We start from the raw sequence: 25502 nt of genomic DNA on the forward strand, positions 1-25502 counted from the left end.
CAAAATTTTAAAGGATTTTTGTACGAATGACTAAAAAATTAGGTAAAAAAATGTCAAATGATTCAATTTTTTTTAAAATGCGGAATGACCTTTCCTGACTTCAAAAAATTCAAGGTAAAATTACCAAAATATGCTTGCGCATGCAGAAAAACATTTCGCTCTTGTTATCTCTCTATCTCTCTCGCTCTCTCTGCTCTTTATAAATCTCTTGCTCTCTCTCGCTCTTTACCAACCTCGCTCTCTCTCTCACCCTTTCTCTCACTATTGTTCTCGTTCTCACTCTCTCCCCATCTTTACCAGCCATGAGGTTCTTTTTGCCGCAAATCCAAATTCCTTCTTAGAAGCCAAAGTTTCGATTTGATTCCATGGAAGCCCCTAGATTTCAACCTCTCGTGAAGAAGCAATCCCTATCATCGTCAATTCCTTTGTTCGAAGGATTCATCTTCCTCACGGCAATTGATCAGAGAGAATCGTCGACCATGGATGTTCGTGATCACTATAAGGCGCTAGGTGTCACGGTCGTACTTCTCCAATTGTGCGGCACCATGATTCACCCGTGATCATGCTCAAGTCCCAATTCACTTTTTGCTCGACTTTTTGAAGCTTCGTCGGACCTTAGCGAGGTTTTTCCATCTTCAACCGAACTAAACTCATGCGAAACTGAACTTCATTCAACCATACATGTCGCTCGTACGTGTATTCTCTCATGTTCAACTCTAGTCGACTTGCCTCTACTCTAGGTCACGTCTTGAGGCTCGACCATGCCTATATATGAGGCTAAGGTCATCACAATGCAATATCACATCTCTCTCCGTCATCTTGGTTCCCAACAACACGCCCCCCATACTTCTACATCACTTTGGAACTTCACCGGGATGAGTTCTGACCCTTCGCTGGGCCAAAACAAGCTTATAACCCTTTTATCAGGGCTTACTGGGTTATTTGAACACTTACTGAGGATTTTCGGGACATAACAATGCTTACCGGGCTCTATTGGCCAATTTCGGCGCCTACCAGGTTTTTACCGGCCTAATGGTCGCCTACCGAGCTTTATCGGGCCATTACACTGCTTAGGGGGACAACTCGAGCAAGTATCGGACCAACCGGGAACTATCGAGTCCCACTGATGCTTTAAGATGTCATCCCGAATGTCGAGATGTCATCAGCTTTCTTTCTCCTATTTGAGCACGTTTACCGAGAACCATCACCAACTGACCCTGGGCAACAATCCAACTTGGGACTTCCTGGATATCCATCCGTTCGAACATAATCGAGACTTAGGCTCTTCTGAACCCTTGTCGAATCAAAACTGCATATCGGGTGCTACATCGAACCTCTAGTCCATGGGAAAGGGTGCAATGCCAGCACACCCATGTCGTCCGACACTGTCCATGAGATCCCATTCTCGATGGAAGACGCCCAAGATACTGATCTTGTAACGCTCGCCCACGCCATGACACACACACATGTGTCATGGGGTAGCTCACTTAGGCCACAGGGCCCAGGGGTTGTGGAGAGCTGACATCATGCCTCCCCCTATAGTGCATTCTAAACATTTTCCTTTTTGCCATCCATGCATATCAAATGTGGCGAACTATCACTCACCAACGTAGAGCACTCCTTTGAACTCTGATTGACATGAAATTCGACGTGCTTGCATCAATATGCATCTAACTCTAGAGCCACTCGTCCAAACTCGCGACGAAACTCCACCTTCCGAGGTCACGGCCCGGGGCCCCATCTGGCTCTCACGGAGCTTGTCACTAACACCACTGATCACACGGTTTTCTTTCTGCTTAATGTTTAACGTGGCATGCTTGCCCACTTATATTGGCGTGTTGGATGATGTACCGTCCTCCTCGATTGCATCACGACACTTCTCTTGGCCTCCTGTCTTTGTTAGATGTGTTGACACTCACATGCCGCCACTGCACTGTCTACACAAGTGGGGTCACAATCTACTATCTCAAAGTTAGATTGTGACACTAGGCTTGAACAGAACTACCTGAGAAGGAGAAGGAGAAGGAAATCCTATTGGAAGATAAAAAGAAAAACGTATAAAGAAAGAAAGAGAAAAAAAGATATATTTGTAAGTTCACTTATCCATAACATTAGTATAAAGTAATTTTGAGCCTTTAAAATGGGTTGGCTGTCTTCCAAAGTTTAATAATGGGATGAAATGAGTAGGAAAAAGAAAATCCATAGCGCTGTGTTGTGGCGGTGGAAATTTTGCATTATTGGGAATTTGGGTTCACATAGACGCGGTTTACTTTGAATGCGCTTCCCATCGCTGACCGTTCCTTCCACCATCCTTCAGTGCCATTTCCCCTAATTTCTCTTTTCTTCATTCTTCGTCTTCCTCTCTCAATCTTTTTCTTCGCATTCGGATTCTTCTGGTCTTGCCGAATCCCCATACATGTCTGAAGGTCAACCTGGTGGCTTATGAACTTCCTTAATCCCATTACTAATTCGCACCACTTTCCCCATTCTTTATCCCTATGGACCTTTCCAATAATCGGTCTCGATGAGAAATCTTTTCTTTTCATGCATTTTTTTTATTTCCAACTGTTTCATTTTCCTTAGCATAGGAAATTCTTTGGTCTTTGGACGATGCCCTGAGGATCAGCGCTCTCTGTTGCTCGAATTGAAGAATGATCTCACATACAATTCTTCCTTCTCACTGAAACTGGTGCAGTGGAATGAAAGTGTCGATTACTGTAATTGGATGGGTGTATCCTGCCTCGACGGCTGTGTTATCGGTCTTGATTTGAGCAATGAGTGGATTTCCGGTGGGGTTGGTAATTCAAGCAGTCTTTTCAGTCTTCGGTTCTTGCGAAATTTGAACTTGGCTTTCAACAAGTTTAATTCTACGATGCCGTCTGGGTTTAAGAGGCTTTCGAATTTGAGTGTGCTGAATATGTCTAATTCTGGATTTTGGGGCCAGATTCCTATTGAGATTTCAAGCTTAACTGGGTTGGATACGCTCGATCTTACTAGCTCATCTCTCTTTCAAGTTTCGACACTGAAGCTTGAGAACCCAAATTTGATGACTGTTGTTCAGAATTTGAGCAATTTGAGAGTCCTATATCTTGATGGTGTAGATTTGTCAGCAGGAGGAAGTGAATGGTGCAAGGCCTTGTCGTCTTCATTGATTAATCTCAGAGTGTTGAGTTTATCGGGATGTTCTCTTACGGGACCTCTTGATTCTTCCCTTGTGAAGCTTAAGTATCTATTAGAACTTCGTCTCGATAATAACAACTTTTCCTCACCGGTTCCCAAGGAATTTGCAGATTTCTCAATTTTGACTTTGCTGCATCTTAGCAATTCAAGATTGTTTGGAGAATTTCCACAAAGTATTTTGCAGGTATCAACTCTTCAGACTCTGGACTTGTCTAATAATATGTTGCTGCAAGGTTCTCTTCCAGATTTTCAATCCATTAGACCCTTTCGAACTCTGTTGCTCCGTGACACAAACTTTTCTGGGGCACTGCCAAATTCTATTGGAAATTTTAAGAATTTGTCCAGATTAGACTTGGCGAGTTGCAACTTTGGTGGGTCGATCCCAAATTCTATCGAAAATCTCACACAACTCACATATATGGATCTTTCGAGCAACAAATTTGTTGGTCCAATCCCATCATTTTCTCTATTGAAGAATCTTACTGTCTTAAACCTTGCTCATAATCGGTTGAATGGTTCTTTGCTTTACACCAAATGGGAAGAACTTTCCGATCTCGTTAATCTTGATTTGCGTAACAATTCCCTCACTGGAAATGTTCCTTTATCTCTCTTCAACCTTCCATCAATCCAGAAGATTCAACTGTGCTACAACCAATTTACTGGTAGTTTGAATGAGCTCTCCAAAGTGTCTTCTTTCTTACTTGATACCCTTGCTTTGGAGAGCAATCGGTTAGAAGGGCAATTCCCATCGAAGTTTTTTGAACTTCGAGGTCTGAAGATTCTCTCACTTTCTTTCAACAATTTTACCGGAAGATTGAATCTAACCATGTTCAAGCAGCTTAAGAATATTACGAGACTTGAACTCTCAAGCAACAGCCTCTCCGTTGAAACAGAAAGCACTGACTTTCCTCTAATGACCACATTAAAGTTAGCTTCCTGCAATTTAAGAATGTTCCCTGGCTTCTTGAAAAATCAACTGAAACTCAACTCTCTTGATCTCTCCCACAATGAACTTCAAGGACACGTACCTCTCTGGATTTGGGATCTTGGAAACCTCAGCCAATTAAATCTTTCTTGCAACTCTCTTGTTGGTTTTGAAGGGCGTCCAAAGAATCTTTCTTCCAAACTCTATCTTCTTGACCTTCATTCCAACAAATTTGAAGGACCACTTTCTTTCTTTCCTCCATCTGCTGCCTATTTGGATTTCTCCAATAACAGGTTCAGTTCTGTCATTCTACCTGATGTTGGAAAGTACCTATTAACCACTGTCTTCTTTTCTCTGTCAAGAAATCTCATTGAAGGTAATATTCCTGAATCCATATGCGATGCTAAGAGTCTTCAGGTACTGGATCTGTCTAATAATAAGTTGAGTGGCATGTTTCCCCATTGTCTATCTGAGAGGAATGATAATCTCGTGGTACTAAATCTAAGAGTAAACACCTTAAGTGGCCCTATTCCTGATACATTTCCAGTTAAATGCGGTCTGAGGACTCTTGATCTAAGTGGAAACAACATTGAAGGGCCGGTACCAAAGTCTTTATCGAAGTGCCATGATTTGGAGGTTTTGGACCTTGGGAATAATCAGATAAATGATGTCTTTCCATGCCCATTGAAGAGCATATCCACTTTACGGGTGCTTGTTCTTCGCTCAAACAATTTTCATGGGAAGTTTGGATGTCTCGGGAGCCATGGCACTTGGAAGAGCTTGCAAATTGTTGACATATCTCGAAACAACTTTAGTGGTAGCATATCTGGAAAATGCTTAGAAAAGTGGAGAGCAATGGTGGATGAGGAAGACTTTAGCAAGTCAAAAGCTAATCACCTTCGTTTTAATTTCTTCAAATTCAGTGCTGTGAACTATCAAGACACAGTAACTATTACAAGCAAAGGTCTAGACGTTGAACTGACAAAAATTTTAACAGTCTTCACTTCCATCGACTTCTCATGCAATCACTTCAATGGCCATATACCTGCACAAATCGGAGAACTCAAAGCGCTTTATCTTCTCAACTTGTCCCACAATTTTCTGTCCGGTGAAATTCCTTCATCCATAGGAAATTTGAGTCAGCTGGGTTCTTTAGACCTTTCAAGTAACAGTCTTACTGGCACAATCCCTTCAGAGCTTGCAAGACTATCGTTTCTATCTGTATTGAATCTCTCCAACAATCTCTTGGTCGGGAAGATCCCCATGGGCCCTCAAATCCAAACATTTCCACCAGCTTCCTTTGTAGGCAATAAAGGATTATGTGGAGGCCCTTTGCCAGAATGTAAAACTGCCACTCCTCCAACTTCAGGTACAACTATCCCAAAGTCAGCTTCAGTAGCTAATGCTGATTGGCAATTCATATTCATTGGAGTTGGGTTTGGAGTAGGAGCAGCTGCAGTTGTTGCTCCTTTTACGTTTTTGGAGGTCGGGAAAAAATGGTCCAATGACACGATCGACAAAATTCTTCTGGCCATTCTTCCATTGATGGGATACATCTACCTGACTTCCAGTGACCGCAAAGTCGAACCAGAAGATGATAGTGACGACGATGATGAGGATGATTATATTGCAGTTAGGTATGAAAATGAAGAAAGTGAAGAAAGATCCTCAGAATTTAAAGGGCGATATTGTGTGTTTTGTTCCAAACTTGACATCTATAGGAAGAAGGTTATTCATGATCCTCGATGTACATGTCTCTTATCACCATCCCCATCTTCTTCTTTTTCTACATTTCGAGAAAAAAATTAAAACATGAAAAGTTTATTTCCATTCTTTTTGGCATGCTATAATTTGGAAGATAAGAGCACATCTTCTGTTGTACATAATTAGGGATCATCAACTTCAGAATTGGGTTGTTGAAATACTATTTGATTTGTCATTGTATATCTCCATCACTGTCGTCTTCTTTTTCTACCCTTATAAGAAAAATTAGGACATGAAAATTATAGCTCCATTCTAATTTTTTTAAAAAAAAATAAAAGTGCTCATATATCCTTCCTGTATATGTATTAAAATCTTTATGAAAATTCTAGGGAAATAGGGAGCTTGAACTGCAGTTAAAACTGTTCTAGCTTTTTGCCTCTGGTTTAAACATACTTGTGGTTTATAAATATATTGGTAAATTTAATACGTATTCTAAGCAACCTTGTAATTTCTCAACTTTTTCCCATATGCCATAAATGTGGCTTTGTTGAATTTTAAGATACATATACTTACTTTATGTAAATTTCCTTATATCTCAACTTTTGCAATATATTTTTTTTCCGTATGGTGCGTAAATCTCTCATGCGTTTGTCGTCATTGCAGGCTCCTCGTGAATTTGATTTCTGACTCTCTTCTCCTTGTTTGTGGTTGAAAAATTCTTACGCCGTGGTGTCGAGTCTACTACACTCTGATGCTTAAGTTAATATATAATGTATATAGTTTAACTAATCATACAAAAGTAAGGTCAGGCTTTCAAGACTATTTATTCATTTGCCTTTGAGGTCGTCATATGGGGTGATATATAATGTCTTTCTTCTAACAAGTCTCTGTTGGTACTTTTAACTCTTGAAATGTCAAGGTAGATTGCGGTACTGAAAGCATATTGCGGTGCTCAAAGCTATTGGGCACCATACAAAGTGCAACTCGATTGATTTTTTATTTTAGGATGATGTTTCTCATGTTGACTCTTGGTTTTTCTTGAGCTTGGAGTTTTTCATCTCTAGGTAAACCTCAACATTTTTAATTAGTTCTTATTTTTAAAAATATATAATTAAATGATTAAGAAAATATGAAAATTTAGGAAAAAATTCACAAATAGAAAAATTGTCAAACAATTTATAGAAATAGCAAAAAAAAAAAAAAAAAAATACTGATAAATATTAATAGACTTCTATCAGTCTCTATCAGTCTCTTTAAAGAAGATTAAATTTTTTCTATTTTGTATACCCTTATTTTTCTATCTTTGAAAATTTCCAAAATTTATGGTCTGTTTGGTTCGCAATCTAGATTCTGTTTTATGTTTTCAGGTTCACTAATTCAATGAATATGTATTTAGCAATCAACTTGAATTTTATTTTTGAAAACTGTTTTTGAATTCTATAACATAAATAGTGTAAATTTTGAAAACAACATTTTTATGTTATCATTGTATCCAGAAATTGAATTTTAAAGTTTAAAATGCAGAGTTATATCAAATAAAGTTAAAAACATTTAGAAATATAGTATATGTCATGTTATAAGCTCAATACTACTTTTAAAAGATTAAAATATTTATTATGTAATATATTATAAATTAGGTTAATCTTTAGATTTTAGTTCCTATAGTTTGATATAACTTCATATATAGTCTCTATGGTTTGTTAAATTCTCTTAAATAATCCCTACCATATAAACTTTTTATAAAGCTTTTATCAAACCATTAGTGGTAATATCCAATTAATCATAAGACCTAAATTCTAAGTTCTTCCAAACTATAGGACAAAAATTTTAATTTATCTTATAAATTATATATTATTACAAAATAATAATTTACATTTTTTTTAAAAAAAAAATAAAACATGTTCATAAATAAATTAATAATAATTTATTATCAACTAGTTTGCAATTGTTTAAATTAAAATCTAGTTTTCTGAATTTTGCCACCAAACACATATTTAAAAACATAAAATTTATTTAATCTCTTGTTTTCAAATTTATGTTTTCAGATAGTCTACAAAACCGACCGTTCAATACTACAAAAAAATCAAAATAATTAGCCAGTTTGAACCTAACTAAAATTGATACGGCAGGTTGGAATTCAAAAGTGTTTCTACTTTAATTGATACTAACACTATGACAATGACACATATCAAGAGAGCTAATTTCCTTTTCTTCTATCAATTAAATGGAAGGTTAAATTGTCCACTTAACTTCATAATTTTTAAAATTGTATTGTGTGTGTGAATAATTGTCTTCGATATTCTTAAATTGTATGGACTTACTTAACACTCCAGCTGTTTATTTTTCTAAGAATGTAGATAATCAGAATCTTAGATATTAGAAATTATAGATGTTCGATATCTTAAATTTATGTAAAGTTCTAAAAATGTCCTGACGACTATTTATTAATTTATAATTAATTTGATATAATTTAAATTTTATTATATTTGTTTTTATCAATTTGAATGTCTTAAAATTAATACATTTTATATTATTTTATATATTATTTTTCTTAACAAAATAATGTATCATAATTTAAGATTTTTTATAAAATAAATATTAATATAAATATAAATTTGAATATATTACTAAAAATAATAAGACTTACAATATAACTAAAAGTATATCATATACAATTATGACAATATTTATTTTAATTGCATAATGCAAATGAAGATATATATAAATATATAAATAAAATAAAAATGAAGAACAAAAAGATAAAATGGAATTAAGAAATCTGGAAAACTCATATTTCAAGAGAGCATCCAAAACTCTTCAAATGCCCTCTGGGCTAATCTAGATGTCTACTTCATGAAAATCTAAGATGTCAGCGAAACAAACTATTATAAATGAAAAGTTTTATAATTTAATTTTAAATATAATATATCAATTAGTTTTTGAAATTCAAAATTATTAGTTTTTTTTAAGGTATATTTTTAAGCTAAGGTAATTATTATAGATAGTATTTTTAGGATTAATAATTAAGTACATATCAACATTTTAAAAAAATAGAATTACAAATATAGTCAAATACATTAGCGATACACTCTAGTACTCATATATTTATGTTAGTTATTGATAATATTGTTGATAGATTTCTATTAATGATAAGTATCGTTAATTAACTCTGATGATCGGATATAAATTTTGCTATAGTTATAATTTTTTTTTTACATTGTACTCTATTTACAAATATTATATAGATCTCGTTGCTATATTTTCAACTAAAAGTTAATATAAAGTATTTGGGTATCATAGGTTGCATCTTAGTCCATTAAAATTTGACATATATATAAAAAAAAGAAAAAGTTAAAAATGATTGAAAAATATATGTGTATATATTCTTTTTTGTATGTGTATAAAAATAGATGATGTGAGCACATAATATTGCTCAAAGTTAATTAGATATGTTCAGTCCTTTTAGACATACATCTTGCCATCTTGGTACACATAAAATGGAGAAGAAAGCTGATGGAATAAACTAATATTTTCACCAAAATGGAATGGCAAAAATATTAAGGTGAAATTATTAAATAAGGAGAAAAAGAAAAGGGTTGGATGTTTCAGTTTACCAGTTCACTGAGAACACTCTAGGCCTGCCACGTCAACAATGACGTGTCATGACCTCGAAGTTTCCGGCACCAAGTAAGTGTATCTACACACGTGGCCAAAAGCTAAAGACAAGAGTCTATAAAAAAGGGCCATTCTGATTCTCGGATGACGGCAACCGAAAAAACAGAGGCTTATAATTAAACAGCGTTATTTTGGAAAGCCATGGCGGATAGCGGCGTGTTCAGGCTGGCGTCTTCAGCAATAGACCACGAAGGAAGATTGCCAAGAAAGTACACATCAGAAGGGCAAGGGGCGCAGAAGAACAAATCTCCGCCGTTGGAATGGTACAATCTGCCTGAAGGGACCAAGACCCTGGCTCTTGTGGTGCAGGACATTGACGCGCCGGACCCCAGCGGACCCATCGTGCCGTGGACCGTGTGGGTGGTTGTGAACATACCGCCCACCTTGAAGGGCCTGCCCGAAGATTTCTCTGGGAACCAACAGGGGCTCGGGGGTGATTATGCGGCTATACAAGAAGGCAACAATGATGAAAAGGTCCCTGGTTGGCGTGCTCCCACTTTGCCCTCACATGGCCACCGCTTCGAGTTCAAGCTCTATGCTTTAGACGACCACTTGAACCTCGGCAATAAGGTCCATCTCGTCTTTTTTCTTCTCATGTTATATCACACCGCTCATTATCAATTTATATCGTTATCTTTCCGTACCAATAACAATTACTCTATTACAAGTGATCTATGATGGAATTTTATTGATCACCCCACCAAGTACTACTAAAAAAACCTAGCATGTTTTTCGATGTATTGGAAGGAAAATTTAATGAACTTGGAAATTTTTACTATTTTACTTTCTAAATAATGATCTCATGCCTTTCACTTGCAGGTGACGAAGGAGAAGCTGTTAGACGCAATAGAAGGGCACGTGCTGGGGGAAGCAGTATTAATGGCGGTCTTCTGATCACGTCACATTCAACTTTTTGTACTCTTTTTCCCTTTTTGTCTTATCTGAAATGGAGAATTGCACCCAAAAAAAAAAAAAAAAAGAAAGAAAGAAAGAACACTGTATTTTGTACATTAAATCAACAATTTCCTTCCTTAATAAGAGCAAGATGACACTTTTTTCCATGACGGTCAAAAACACACACAAATACTCACCCTAAAATTCTGAACACTCAGAGAGATTCGAAGCTATTATATAATACATGAAGACACACTGGAATGAATCCAAAAGAAAATTTTAAAATGTTTACAACTCGATGATTACTCCTCTAGCGCCATTGATATAAGGCGAGCCAGTTCCTTCTTCCATATTGGCCGCTGCAGTGCCGTGCCTTCTTGGATCGAATTTCTCGCCGTCACCCCAAAGAGCATAAGCCTCCTCGCCGTGGACGGCGTCGTCGCCGATCATGAGTTCTTCGTCGGGCATTCTTAAGGGCATAAAGAGGCGAATAAAGAGGAGTATTACAGTGGTTGACACGATGTTCCATCCTATGATGAAGGTGGATCCGGTCAGTTGTTTTAGGAACTGTACGCCGCCGTTTTTACCGTAAAAAGCGCCGCGTGTACCGATGATCGGTATGTATAGATCGCATAGTGTGGGCTCCGCTAAAAGCCCAGTGAGAAGGCCGCCCATCAATCCTGCCACCGCGTGCGTGTGAAATACGCCGAGCGTGTCGTCAGCCTGTTATACACACGTGTGATTTGATTAAATTTAAAATAAATAATCTTTGATAGTAATAATGATAAAGCATGGAAATTGAGTTTTGGAAAGAGGGGAGTTGTTAGTTGGCTACTAACTCCACCTTTTACTTGGATTATGGAACATCTATTTCAATTAATCCCTTACCCCGTGGGTTCACCCAATTAAACAACTTTTCAAACCTAAGATTTACTAACCAATTTTTTTTTCCACTCAAGTCTACTCAAATATTTACTAAATTCTATTCTTTAGTTTTGTCTCATTTCAAAATTAGTTTCAAGTAGAAATTCTAGAAGGTAATTTCATTTCAAACTTCAATACTGAACAGGTCATTGGTACTAAACTTGAGATTCTAGAAAAATATTTCAAGTGTAGTTTGTTTACCTCGATTAAATTGAATAATGGAAATAGATTTTAAATTTATAAGAAGATTGTTCCAATTAAAAAATTTTAAACTTAATGTGTTAACTGCACTATTGGGATTAAGGAAGGTTTTTTTTTTTTTTATTGTAATAATTTTTTATATAATGGATTTTTTTAGTGGACTATGATTTTTTTTTTCAAATTGGGAATTTCCTACATAACATAAATTCTTGACTTTTTTATTTTATTGCTTTCCTTTAAGAGTTTTTCCAACTAGTGGTATCAGTGGTACCAGAACGTTAGGTTTGTAGTTTCTTAAATTTTTCAGTATGCTTTGTGGTTTCTTAAATTTTTCAGTATGCTTTGTGGTTGCAGTTTTGTCTGACCATTTATATCATAAAAGAATTTTTGAAATAGGTTGTGGTATTTATGAATAGTGTGAAATGTTCACTATTTACTCTTTTTGTAAAAAAGAGAAGCAGATATGTTAAACTTTATGAGTTCAGTAAAATTTGATGGAAGGATCAACTTCGACTTGTGGCAAGTACAAATCAAGGATGTATTAATACAAGTTGGATTACACAAGTGCAAGTTAAGTCGTGATAATGTTCTAGTGAAATCTAAGAATGATTCTAATAGAGGTTCAAAAAGATAGTCTTCGAGCAAAAGATAGGTTGTTGGGAATGCGGACGGTCTGAGCACGTGAAAAACAAAGCAGGTTTGTCAATGAGCTTTGGACCGGATGCTGATAGTGTATTTCTCGTCATGGAAAACGATGACTTCCTCAAAAAAGAGAATTCATCCTCATAGTATGTCCACTTTACCATGAAAGAGGATGTGATGTTAGCGATTCTACAAGTCTGCACATAGGCATTGACTTGCCGGTTATGCAAGATGTAGGGTGAAAGTTATGTAGATGGCTGAATGACTTATAGGTGAGCCAAGTAGGTGGAAGTTGCACCATAAATATTAGCAAAGTTTATTGGCATGTGATCAAAAAGAAAAATCTTGGGAGGTGGTATTCCAAGCCGTCTACTTTTTATGGTGAACTAAGTTATAATTCTATGAGATGAGAATTATAGTTGTTGGTGAAGACAATGGATGTTGTAGATATTGTGGATTCTTCAAATATCTTGGTAAGGTGAAATTTGTTAGGTTTTGGTAAAATATTAGAAGTACAGTTTGCCTACAACCATTAAATTGAACAATGGGGATGAGCTTCAAACTTATAAAAGGAGTCTACACCTCTAGTTTCAAGTTATCCCAATTAGAAACACCTTAAACTTAGTCTGCTAACTCTAACTAAATTCATTTTATATTCTCTAGTTTGAGAGTGGGAAAAAAAGTGAGTAGTCAAAATTTTTGAGAGAATGTTATTGTAGTTTGGATAAAGAGAGGTTTTTTTAATAATTTTTCATAGTGGGTCTCTTTATGGTGAGCCGTGGTTTTTCTCCTATTTGGAAGTTTTTCACATAAATTTTTGTGTCTCTTATTTTATTGTTTTCTTTTATTTTCTCTAATAGTTTTATGTGATAGAAGTGAAAGATTTTTCCAACAAATCTATCACAATATGTTTTGCTATATTTAAATAACATTTTCATTATACACAAAATATAATTTTAGGGATACTTCCATAATTAGGCTACTCATTCATATATTGTTTCATATGAATCTAATTAATATAATTTTCTTATTTCATTCATTAATCCACTTGTTTATAAAAGTTCAAATAACTTGCCATGATTGTACCATATTTGCACGTCTTTCGCGCATTTCTTAAAAGCACATCGAATAATTTTTTCTGACAAATTTTAAAATAAAATTCAAATAAAAAAAATGAGTGATGTATTTTTTTTCCCCTTAATCAAAACACTTCAAATAGGCGGTCATCTATTAAATAATGTTTCATTTTCAAATTGAAGATGATATCATTAAATTAAAGCAAAATGAACAATAAAGACAGGGTTTATAAAAATAATAATAATAAATACTGACCCGAAACGTCGTCGGATCGGACAGAATATTAAAAAATGACGGAAAGTGAAGTTCGGAAGAAAAATCCACAAACAACAAAATAGTACCTCCGCAACGGCCCAAGGACTTGGGTGGGACCCCGGCCATTGAGTCATTGACTATAAATATGATTTGGATTTGTCAAACAATAATATGATAAAACAACCATCAATTTGGTAAATATTTAATTTTAAAGTCATTTTCTCTTGAAAAGAAAAAACAATTATTCAGAGTTATTTCCTGAAAAATAATGCCCATTGTCCTTTTATAATATCAGCAAGTTTGGTACAAAATAATCTAAAATTGGCTTTCGTGAGCTGTTGGTTTTCCCAATATATATTAGAAAGACATTACAAAAATTAATTAATTAATTAATTAAACATAATTCAATTAAAGAAGAGAATATTTAGAAATAGATTCAGATTGAAAATTAAAGAACTTACCTTCTGCAAGAAACTCAATTTTTTATGAAGAACCATCATAGATAGCCATGGAATACTCCCTGCTAGAATTCCCATTATGATAGCCGCCCACGTCTGCACAACCCCTGTTTTCAATTATTTCTTTAAATTGTTTACATTTATACTTTTTCTATAATTAATATAAATATATCATTGAAATTTAAACATTGAAAGCCCATAAAAATTTCCTGTATTTTAAGACAACAATATCAACCCAAAGTTAATTATTGGTTTCTTAAAAACCCTAAATTAATTATATCTTAAACATCCCTACATTTTCCACAAATTTCAAGAAGATAAAGGAACATAAAAATTTGCCACCGTGAGCCTAATTCATAAATTAATCAGAAGTTGGGGTTCAATTACAAATGTTTCATATTTGTTAATCTAAAAGAATAAAAATTTAAAAAAATTATTTTGTTCGATTAAAATAATATTATAAATTTGATTCTTATAGTTGAAAAAAAAATTTAAAATTTAGTGTATATAGTATATAGTTAGAAACCTATGGTATATTCATTATTTAAACTATTTAGAAGATTTCATCAATAACTAAATTTTAATTTTCATTTATTATTATTATTTTTTAAATTTAAATTTATTTTCTCAATTTTTCTTTCAAAGATTTACATTTTCCTCCGGTGTAAAAGTAGCCAAATTCTAAAATATAAAAAAATATTTTTAACAAAAAGTTCAAAAAAAAATACTTTAATATTTTTGGAATTTTTTTTATTTATAAGAATTTTCTATTTTAAAAACAAATACAAGTTTTTAAAAACTATTTTTTTAAAAAGTAGAATTTAATCATATTTAAGATAAGGTGGAGATGGGAAATTACCAGCGCCAGGAGTAACGCAAGCCAAGCCAGTCATCATACCCTGAATGGCTCCAATCACCGATGGCTTCCCAAAGTAAAACACATCCAAAATGGTCCAAACCAACAGACTCGTCGCCGCACTCACGTTCGTATTCAGCACCGCTATCGACGCCACCACGTTCGCCGAGTGCGGCGCTCCGCCGTTAAATCCCGACCACCCCATCCACAACAACCCCGCTCCGGCCAACATCAGCAGCACGTTATTCGGCGGAAACCTCTCTCTGTCACTCTTTATCCTCGGTCCAACCTATAATACAATAAAAACACAAAAAACCCCATCAATTCAAATTCAAAACCCCCAAATTCCAAAATTCCCGTGTTCTTACCCAATACGCCGCTGTTAATCCAGCAATTCCAGACGAAAGATGAATCACATAGCCACCTGAATAATCAATTACTCCCCATTTAAACAGAAACCCTCCGCCCCAAACACTGTATGCTCCGACGGTGTATGAGAAAATTACCCACAGAGGAACAAACGCCATCCAAGCTTTTATGTTCATTCTTGCAAGAACGGACCCACCAAGTAAAATCACAGTAATCGCAGCAAAAGTAAATTGAAAATACACAAGCGAAGCCATCGGAACATTGGGTTGAATTCTTGGCGTTCCCTGTCCATCGTTGAGGCCACTCTCAGGGATATTGGCTTGATTTATTAGGTAATCTTGCGACAGAGCTGGAATTCCTTTACCCCACAGAGGAATCAACTGATCGCCAAAGGCCATTCTGTAACCGACGATGACCCAACAAATTAGAACGGCGGCGAAGGCGTAAAGGGCCATAAAAGCAGAATTGACAGCCCATTTCTTTTTGACGATGCTGCCGTAAAGAATCACAAGCCCAGGCATGCTCTGAAGTCCGACGAGAGTGGAGGCTGTGATTTGCCAAGAGTTGTCGCCGGTGTTCAGCCATGGTGGGGATGCGGCGGCCATGTTCCCCGGCGGGATGGTGTTGTTCATAAGTAATTGGGTTGTTTTTTTTCCGCCTTGGGAGATAGAATGAAGGAATTTTGATGGAGGAAGGAAATTGGGAGGGGATGACAAGTGGGTTTCTAGGAATTGATGGGTTGATGGTGAGATTTTAACGATTTTGAAGTAATGGGGTGAGAAATTGAAATGATGAGTTGATTTTTTCTTCCAACAGTCTTATTAAAAAGGGATTTTGAGTGGAAGAAATGGGAACTGGAATTGGTTGATTTAGTATGAACAAAGAAGGGAAGTGTGGTGATTGACCCGAGTGGATGCGGGTTTGACCCAATGGCTCTTCCTTCTTCTTCCGCGGAGTCTTTCCCTCATTCCGTGTTCCATATGTTTTCTTCAAAAATCATTTTTTAACCTAAAAATATCCACTTTTACTCTTCTTTTTTTTTTTTTTTTTTTTTTCTCTCTGGATTCATTGTGAACTATTAAAAGAGAGATTAATTGATAATTACTTTCAAAAGTTTAAAGCTGGACTCTTGTCCAAAAATATAACTAGAATTAGTTTGGGGTGTAAACTATTAGGGAAAATTTGATTAAAAGATCTATTTTTAAAGTTTAAAATGACTTTTGTCCTATTTTTTAAAATCCAAGAATTTTGATTTTTTTGTTTACTTCATCATCAAAGTTCCATTTAAGTAATTTCACGTGACTTTAGCAAATGGTAAAAAAAACATTATTTTCATAAAGTGGATCAAATCTTATTGAGAAATTGCGTAGGATTGCTAAAATGGAAAATCCAATCGGAAAAATGACCATTTTTTAATGGTATGATTTATGATAAAAAAGACATGATGTGTTGGGCTCATCAACCTACTTACTTTTCCAATTTTGGCCCCAAGTCTGATTTTTTTTAAAAAAAAAAAAAAAAAATTCTATTGAGATTTAGTTTTTAATGATTAAGGATGATTAAAAATTAATTAAGATATTAGATATTTCATATTTCCTAGCTCTAAAATTTTTTATTTATATATTTCAGTTTTATGTTATCTTTTCAAATCTCGTTTAATATTTTTTTCCCTAAAATTCAATTCCCAAATTTTCACCATTAATATTTATTTGAGTGACAATTAACTTCCGTTTCCTCCTTCAACAAAGGAGAAACTCCTTCTCCATGCTTGAATCACCTCCTTTCAACAATATATATATATATATATATATATATATATATATATATTTGAATGGAAAAATCTCATAAAAAATTAGTCTTTTTTTTTTAATGTAACCTATTTGTGGGGCATAGAATTTTAGGTTTTTGTACAAGGTATTTACTTCAATGTTTTAAAAGTTAATTAAAACTTAGAGGTTATTTGGGACCGTGAGTTGAGATATGATGTCTGAAGTTCATATGTATGTGAATCTCATAAATCTATGGAGTTCATGTCTACGTTTGGAGTTTAGAGTTGTTTTGTCTGAATTCATATGTCTGGATTTAGGGTTCAGAGTTGAGTTCATATATTAGAAATATCTACTGCAATTTTTTGAACTCTTCGTAATTTGTTTTTATGATTACTATTTTTGTTTTGAAACTCTTTTTTCTAATAATTATATCAATTTTTGTTTGAATAAAATATGAATTGTAATTTTTTTTAATTTTTTTTAAAAATTTTTCTTTTATTTATTTTGTAATGAACAACAATAAAACAATTATATTTCTTGTAGGAATTTGGTTAAATAAAATGGAAAACCAAAGAGAAAATAAAACTTTTGATTCCTAATTTTTCTCTATGAATTTCAATCTCCCCCATCATCTTAGCAGCCAATTGAATGTCACCATGTTTATTTAACCATTCCACTTTTTCACTAATTCTGGTTCGAAAATGTTCTAGAAAACAAATCTTTAATTTTTATTTCTATTTTGTTTTATTTTTATTTTTGTTTGTTTTTCTTAACTTTTTATTCCACCATTCAACTACATACATACTTTTCCAAATTATTACCACTTATTTCATATGTGAATTCAATTAAATAAAATATATTTTATAATTTTCTACATATAAATATTGCACTAATATTATTATTTTTATAATAAACAACACTAGTCAAAATAAGTTTAGCTTAGTGGTAATTGACATGACCTTCCATCCTAGAGGTGATCGTCGAAGTTTATCATCAAAGATGATTTGCTTGTATTCAGAGATGGTTGTCGAATTTCAGAGTTAGTCGCACGAAGGTGGTAGTCGAAGTTGGTCACTAGAATTTATAATGGAGGTGGTTGCTGGAACCTAGAATTAGTCTTTAGAGTTGGTCGTGAAGTCATCAAGTTGGCTATGTGAAAGTAGCTTTCAGAGTTGGTTCTTGGAATATGGCAGTGGTAATCAATAATAGTGACCGATGAATGGAGCCATTAAAATATTGGAAGAAGGTAGAGTTAGGGTGAGTTGGTATATTTTACTAGCTCAATTCAACTCATGTTGGTGAGTCAAATACCCATTTAGTGAGTTTGGGTATTTTTTCGGTAGTGGGATACAAAATGCAATCAACAATTTTCGTTGGCCATTTTTTAAAAAGTCTATTAGCTTTTAGTCATTTGTCCGAAGAACCCTATTTTTTTCTCCCAAATTTAGGTCATCCATCCGCGAATCTAACTATTAGTATTTTGTTTTGAAAATACTTTTAAACTAAAAGAAAAGTTTAAAAAAATTATTAGTATGTATGTTGTGAAATTGAGGAGCACAACGAATATGAAGAAAATATAATATAATAATATTTAAATATAATAATAAAATAAAATAAATAAAATCCTAAAATAACTAAAATAATGAAAATTTAGTGGAAATTTGAAGTGGGTTTTCTACCAATATGTGTGATTTTAAGATTCACCATATGTCACTGTTTATAGGTAAAGTGATAAGTAGGATGTGGTCTTACATACATACCAAACATGAATAACTAACTACAAGGCACATGAACAACACGAAGATTGACACATGGTTTGTAAAACATTAAGCAATGGGCATCTATTATTTTTTATAATCTTTATAATACTCCCTCTTAGATGCCCATATATATATGAAATATGCTTAGTTAAAACCTTACTAGAAAAAACCCAATAGGAAAAAACCCCAGTGAAAAAAAAAAGTACATATTTCATATAATATATAATTCTAAAAGAATATAATATATTTACTCTCCCTCATGAAAACATCACTTAAGATTTCTGAGTTGCCGCATTTCAATGTTGTGCACCAATTTTTCAAAAGTTGCGGTTGGTAATGCCATTGTAAATAAGTCTGCCGGGTTATCTTTCAAATAAATTTGTTGTATAGTGATGTCACCATTTTCTTCAAGATCATGATTGTAGAAAAGCTTCGGTGCAATATGCTTTGTTCTATCTCCTTTAATATATCCTCCTTTGATTTGAGCTATGCAAGTTGTGTTGTCTTCGTATAATATTGTTGGAAAAATTTTATTAAAAGACAAACCATATGTTTCACGAATGTGCTGAGTCATTGATCTTAGCCATACACAATCTCGACTAGCCTCGTGAATTGCAAGAATTTAAACATGATTTGAGGAAGTAGCCATTATGGTCTGTTTTACCACCATGATATAGCAGTTCCTCCATATGTGAATAGATAACCTGTTTGAGATCTAGCTTTGTGTGGATCAAATAAATATCCAGAATATGTATAACCAACTAGTTCAAAATTTGATTTATTTGTATAAAAGAAACTCATATCGATTTTTCCTTGGAGATAACAGAGTATATACTTAATTTTGTTTCAATGACTTTTTGTAGGAGAAGAACTATATCTAGCTAATAAATTTACTGAAAATGTAATATCTGGTCTTGTATTATTAACAAGATACATAAGTGCACCAACTGAACTAAGATATGGTACTTCAGGACTAAAAAATTCTTCATTATCACCTAGAGGTCGAAATATATCTTTTTTTATATCCAATGAACCTTCCATTGGAATATTTAATGGATGTGTTTTGTCCATATAAAATCTTTTCAAAACTTTTCCTGCATAAGTTGACTAATGAATAAGTATTCCATCTGCTAAATGCTCAATTTGCAAACCAATGCACAATTTTTTTTCCAAGATCTTTCATCTCAAATTCTTTCTTAAGATATTTTATTACCTTTGAAAGAAAGCTCTTCAGGGGTTCCAATTATATTCAATTCATCAACATATACCGTTATAATAGCAAATTCTGATTGTGATTTCTTTATAAAAATACATAGACATATTGAATTCTTTTGATATCCTTCTTTCAATAAGTATCCACTCAGGCGATTGTACCACATCCATCTTAATTGTTTCAATTCATATAGTGATCTATGTAATATTATTGAATACAATTTCTGAGATTTTGATGTATATGTTTCAGGTACCTTAAATTCTTATGGGATTCTCATATAAATATCATTATCAAAAGACCCATATAAATATGTTGTGACTACATTCATAAGATGTATATCCAGACTTTCATACACATTCAGACCAATTAAATATCTTAGTGTAATTTGCAACCACCACTGGAGAATGTCTTCTCATAATCAATACAAGTCTTTGGGAAAAACATTGTGCAACTAGTTTTGCTTTGTATCTTGTGACCTTGTTATTTTAATTTATTTTTCTAAAAAGTACTCATTTGTATCCCATAGGTTTGACACCTTCTGGTGTTCGGACTATTGGCCCAAAAACCTGTCGTTTTGAAAGTAAGTTTAATTCTGCCTTGACTGCTTCTTTCCACTGAAACTAATCTTTTCTATGTCAACATTCTTCAACAGATTTTGGTTCAGGATCCTCATTTTCATATATAATATTAAGAGCAAAATTATATGCAAAAATGTTGTCAATAACTACATTAGTTTGATTCCATCTTTTTCCTGTCATGATATAGTTTATTGAAATCTCATTATTATCTTTAGGTATTTCACCTTCCTCATAGTCATGTCAAGGATTTTCTCATTGATATTTACATCCTCAACCAAGTCTTCTTGACTATTAATTATTTTAATTTTTTGAGGATTTTTATTTTTGGAGCCCACTCACACTTCTGGCGTGTTCTAGATTCATTAGTGACAACCTGTTGTGTTGAGATATCATTTTTTTATGGAACATTTGCCGCTGGTATATGTTACTTAATTACTTTCTTTGCATCTATAAATGCATCTGGCAATTGATTTGCTATGCAAATGAATTATTTTCTGAACTTCAAGTTCACATTAATCTGTGCGGGGATTTAAATGAGACGATAACGATGGATTCCATGTAATTTCTTTTTCCAATTTCTTAACTCCTCCCCTTAATGTTGGAATATATGTCTCATTAAAATGACAATCAGCAAATCATATAGTAAATACACTGCCTGTCAGGGGTTCAAGATATTTAATAATTGATGGGGAATCATATCCAAGATATATTTCTAATATTCTTTAAGGACCCATCTTAGTGCATTGTGGTGGAGCAATTGAAACATATACTGCACATTAAAAAAATTCTCAAATGGAAAATATTTGGCTCATGACCATAAGCTAATTGTAATGGGAGTACTTATGATAAGCTACTGGCCTAATGCATACAAGTGACCCTGCATATGCAAAGTAACATCTCTTCATACAGATAAAGGAGACTTAGCTCTCATAAGTAATAGTTTTGCAATTAATTGTAAATGTTTTATAAATGATTCTATTAAACCATTTTGTGTATGAACATGAGCTGCATGATGTTCAACACTTATCCCAATTGACATATAATAATTATCAAAGCTTGGGATGTAAATTCACCAACATTATCAAGACGAATGATCTTAATTGTATAATCAGGAAATTGTGCTCTTAACTTAATTATTTGAGCAAGTAATCTTGCAAATGCAAGATTTTAACTTGATAATAAGCACACACGTGACCATCTACTAGATGCATCTATTAATACCATAAAATATCTAAATGGTCCATTTGGTGGGTTAATAGGTTCACATATATCACCATGAATTCATTATAAAAATACAGGTAGTTCTCACTTTAGCTGGTGATGGTCTAATTATTAATTTGTCTTGAGAACAAACATCACATGATTCATTAGATTGAAGAATCTTCTGGCTTTTCAATGGGTGTCCACCTGAATTCTCAATAATTCTTCTCATCATTATAGACCCTAGATGACCCAATCTATCATGCCAAATAACAAATATATATGGATTCACAAACTTTAGGTTCATTGTTGCATATGTTTCAATTACTCGTATATGAGTATAATACAACCCAGAAGATAAAGCAGATAACTTTTCCAATATACGTTTTTCATTCGAGACAATAGAGATAATATAGATATTCCATATTATTCTTACTATCAGTTTCAATATGATAACCATTGCAACGTATATTTTTAAAACTTAGAAGATTTCTCTTTGATTAACTAGACAACAATGCATTGCCAATTGTAAATTATATTCTTCTAAGAAAAATAATATTTGCTTTTCCAAAACCTTCGATCAAGTTTGTAGAACCTGATATTGTATTTACTTTTACTTTCAGCATTGTTAATTTGGAAAAAGTAGTTTTTATTTGTAAGTATAGTGTGTGTAGTTGCACTGTCTGCTAGACATAAATCTTCTTTGTTCATTTTTTAATTACTCAACATATGAAAATTATCCATGTTTCTTCATTAAAAAAAATAATAATTATAATAAGGAAAACAACATCTAAAATATATAGAAGTTACTAAAAAAACCATGAAGATAGATAAAAGAAAACAACAACATTAGGTCTAGATATTCTCAAAGGCAAAAGAAACACTTGAAGTTCCATCAATTGTGCCAATCTTCTCTTCGGGAGATTCAAAGAAGTCCGCCACATCTATATTTGCCTTATGAGATGGGTCAAATATGTCATTATCCCGATATGCAAAATTTGCTTCCACATTTTTCTTTTTTTCCTTCAGGGAGGCTTGATAGAGGTCAACTAAGTGTTTTGACGTATGACGATACGTGACCAATGCCAAGTCATCGAAGCATTTACTTTCAACACTTTTTGAACAATTATCTTGTGGAGCTTTTCATTTGTGATCATTATTTTGTGTGGTTCTTTTGAAATTTGAATGATTAGAATTATCACCACGAAAATAATAATTATTTCTTCCTTTGCCATGATCATGACCTCAACCACGATTATGAACATTCACAACATTCACTTCAGGGAATGGTGTTGTTCCAGTTGGTCGAGATTCGTGGTTCTTCATCAATAACTCATTATTTTGTTTGGTCATAAAAAGACATAAAATTAGTTCAGAATATTGTTTAAAACCTCTCTCTCGATATTGCCACTGCAGGAGCATATTTGATACATGAAATGTAGAAAATGTCTTCTCTAACATATCAACATCAACAATTTTCTCTCCGCATAATAACAATTTTGAACTGATTTTAAATCATGCAGGATTGTAATCACTTACTGATTTAAAATCTTGTAACCTTAAATGCATCCACTCATAATGAGTTTTAGGAAGAATAACTATTTTTCTATGATCATACATTTCTTTCAAATTTTTCTACAAGATATGAGAATCTTTTATTGTAAGATACTTCATTTTTAATCCTTTGTGAAGATGTCGATGAAGAAAAATCATGACTTTTGCTTTGTCCTTACTGGATGTCGTATTTCTTTTTTTTTAATTGTTTCTCCCAAGTTCATAGCATCCAGGTGAATTTTGGTATCGAGCACCCATGACAAATAATTATTGTCATTAATGTCAAAGGTTGCAAATTCTATTTTTGTAAGGTTTTTCATGGCAACACTATCACAAAATATTGTATTTATATTAGAAATTTAATATGTACTAAATATGCAAAATAAATTTAATTTATTAATTATAATAAAGAGGAAAAAAACCCGACCTACCTTCAGCGATGGAAGCAACAGGAGCTCGTGTTGATAACGTGTTGTGAAATTGAGGAGCACAAGGGAGCACAACGAGTATAGAGAAAATATAAAATAATAATAAATAAATAAATATAATATGATATAATAATAAAATAAAATAACTAAAATTATGAAAATTTAGTGAAAAATTGAAGTGGATTTCTCACCAATATGTGGGATTTTAAGATCCACCATATGCAACTATTTATAGGCAAAGTGACAAGTAGGATGTGATCTTACATGAACACCAAGCATGAATAACTAACTACAAGACAGATGGACAAATGAAGATTGACACATGGCTTTTAGGACACTAAGCAATGGACATCTATTTATTTTTATATAATACCCCCCTTAGATGCTCATATATATATATATATGTCTCGTTAAAACCTTACTAGGAAAAATTCAATGGAAAAAACCTAGTGAAGAAAAAAAATACACATTTCATATAATATATACTCATAAAAGAATACAATATATTTACTCCTCCTCGTGAAAATATCACTTAAGACCTCTATGCCATCACATTCTAATATTGTACACCAATTTTTCTAAAGTTGCGGTTGATAATGCCTTTGTAAATAAATCTGCCAGGTTATTCTTCGAACAAATTTGTTCTACAGTGATGTTGTCATTTTCCTCAAGATCATGAGTGTAAAAAAGCTTTAGTGAAATATACTTTGTTCTATCTCCTTTAACATATCCTCATTTGATTTGGGTTATGTAAGCTGTGTTGTCTTCGTATCATATTGTTGGAAGATTTTTATTAGAAGACAAACCACATATTTCACAAAATGTACTGAGTCATTAATCTTAGCCATACACATTCTCGACTAGCCTCGTGAATTGCAATAATTTTAACATGATTTGAGGAAGTGGCCGTTATGGTCTATTTCACCGATTGCCATTATATTCATTTCCTCCACATGTGAATAGATAACCTGTTTGAGATCTAGGTTTGTGTGGATTATATAAATATCCATAATTTACATAACCAACTATGTCAAAGTTGATTTGTTTGAATAAAAAAAACTCATATTGATTGTTCCTCGGAGATAACGGAGTATATACTTAATCCAGTTCCAATATACTTAATCTAGCTAATAAATTGAGGAGCACAATGGATATGGAGAAAATGTAATGTAATCATATATAAATATTATAAATAAATAAATATAATTTAATATAATAATAAAATAAGATAACTAAAATTATGAAAATTTCATAACATGAAATTTGTGTGATTTTAAAATCCATCAAATGCCACTATTTATAGGTAAAGTGACAAGTATGATGTGGTCTTACATGAACATCAAATATGAATAACTATAAGGCATATGGACAACATGAAGATTGATATATGGCTTTTAGGACATTAAGCAATGACCATCTATTTATTTTTAAAATATTTATAATATTATGAACATTTTTAATATACAATTATTTTGTTTGTTTGTTTGTTTGTTTGTTTTTTTTTTTTTTTTTTTTTTTTTTTTTTTTTTTTTTTTTTTTTTTTTATAACGCAAGCATGTGTTTTCGTTCGTTTTTCTCTTAAATAAAATTTAAAATTTACTTGTTAATTTAAAAATATAATAAATATGTATCGGAAATCAGAATGTTTTTTAATAGTTACATTTAAATAGTTCATCTAGGAAATAACAAAGAAAATACATGAAAAACAATCAAACGTATTTATTATTTCTCTATTTCTTATCCAGAGTTTGTAAGAATCTTATTTTCAACATTTTTTCTTCATAAATAAACATATTTTACGATAGAAACCATTTTTAAAACTCGATTTTCACGGAAAATT

At 33.1% G+C, this 25502-nt stretch overlaps 3 protein-coding genes across 3 annotated transcripts; 2 read left to right on the forward strand and 1 right to left on the reverse strand.

Annotated features, from left to right (window-relative positions):
• The first annotated feature begins 2153 nt into the window (after positions 1-2153).
• Positions 2154-6051, forward strand: LOC120090736 (receptor-like protein 7). Its single transcript, XM_039048449.2, has one exon. The coding sequence runs from the start codon at positions 2525-2527 to the stop codon at positions 5912-5914; it is 3390 nt and encodes a 1129-aa protein (XP_038904377.2). The 5' UTR covers positions 2154-2524; the 3' UTR covers positions 5915-6051.
• A 3281-nt stretch (positions 6052-9332) lies between these two features.
• Positions 9333-10545, forward strand: LOC120090511 (PEBP (phosphatidylethanolamine-binding protein) family protein). Its single transcript, XM_039048225.2, has 2 exons — positions 9333-10054; positions 10304-10545. Exons 1-2 carry the CDS (start codon positions 9626-9628, stop codon positions 10376-10378), a joined length of 504 nt encoding a protein of 167 aa, XP_038904153.1. The 5' UTR covers positions 9333-9625; the 3' UTR covers positions 10379-10545.
• On the reverse strand, positions 10486-16677 carry AMT2 (ammonium transporter 2). Its single transcript, XM_039048224.2, has 4 exons — positions 15160-16677; positions 14795-15080; positions 13939-14042; positions 10486-11101 (listed from the first exon to the last, which is right to left on the reverse strand). Exons 1-4 carry the CDS (start codon positions 15790-15792, stop codon positions 10667-10669), a joined length of 1458 nt encoding a protein of 485 aa, XP_038904152.1. The 5' UTR covers positions 15793-16677; the 3' UTR covers positions 10486-10666.
• Positions 16678-25502: the final 8825 nt, after the last annotated feature.

The sequence above is a fragment of the Benincasa hispida genome, chromosome 11, assembly GCF_027475165.1.
Source record: "Benincasa hispida cultivar pf3 chromosome 11, pf3_genome.v1.1, whole genome shotgun sequence".
In the NCBI taxonomy this organism is placed as follows: domain Eukaryota; kingdom Viridiplantae; phylum Streptophyta; class Magnoliopsida; order Cucurbitales; family Cucurbitaceae; genus Benincasa; species Benincasa hispida.

What these genes read in the sequence shown, in the direction of transcription:
- LOC120090736 (XM_039048449.2), top strand. Translation starts at nt 2,525, where the DNA reads ATGAGAAATCTTTTCTTTTCATGCATTTTTTTTATTTCCAACTGTTTC.
- LOC120090511 (XM_039048225.2), top strand. Translation starts at nt 9,626, where the DNA reads ATGGCGGATAGCGGCGTGTTCAGGCTGGCGTCTTCAGCAATAGACCAC. An exon ending in ACTTGAACCTCGGCAATAAG is followed by an intron (nt 10,055 to 10,303) that starts GTCCATCTCGTC and finishes TTTCACTTGCAG; the next exon opens with GTGACGAAGGAGAAGCTGTT.
- AMT2 (XM_039048224.2), bottom strand. Translation starts at nt 15,792, where the DNA reads ATGAACAACACCATCCCGCCGGGGAACATGGCCGCCGCATCCCCACCA. An exon ending in TTGCGTTACTCCTGGCGCTG is followed by an intron (nt 14,043 to 14,794) that starts GTAATTTCCCAT and finishes AATTGAAAACAG; the next exon opens with GGGTTGTGCAGACGTGGGCG. An exon ending in AATTGAGTTTCTTGCAGAAG is followed by an intron (nt 11,102 to 13,938) that starts GTAAGTTCTTTA and finishes TGTGTATAACAG; the next exon opens with GCTGACGACACGCTCGGCGT.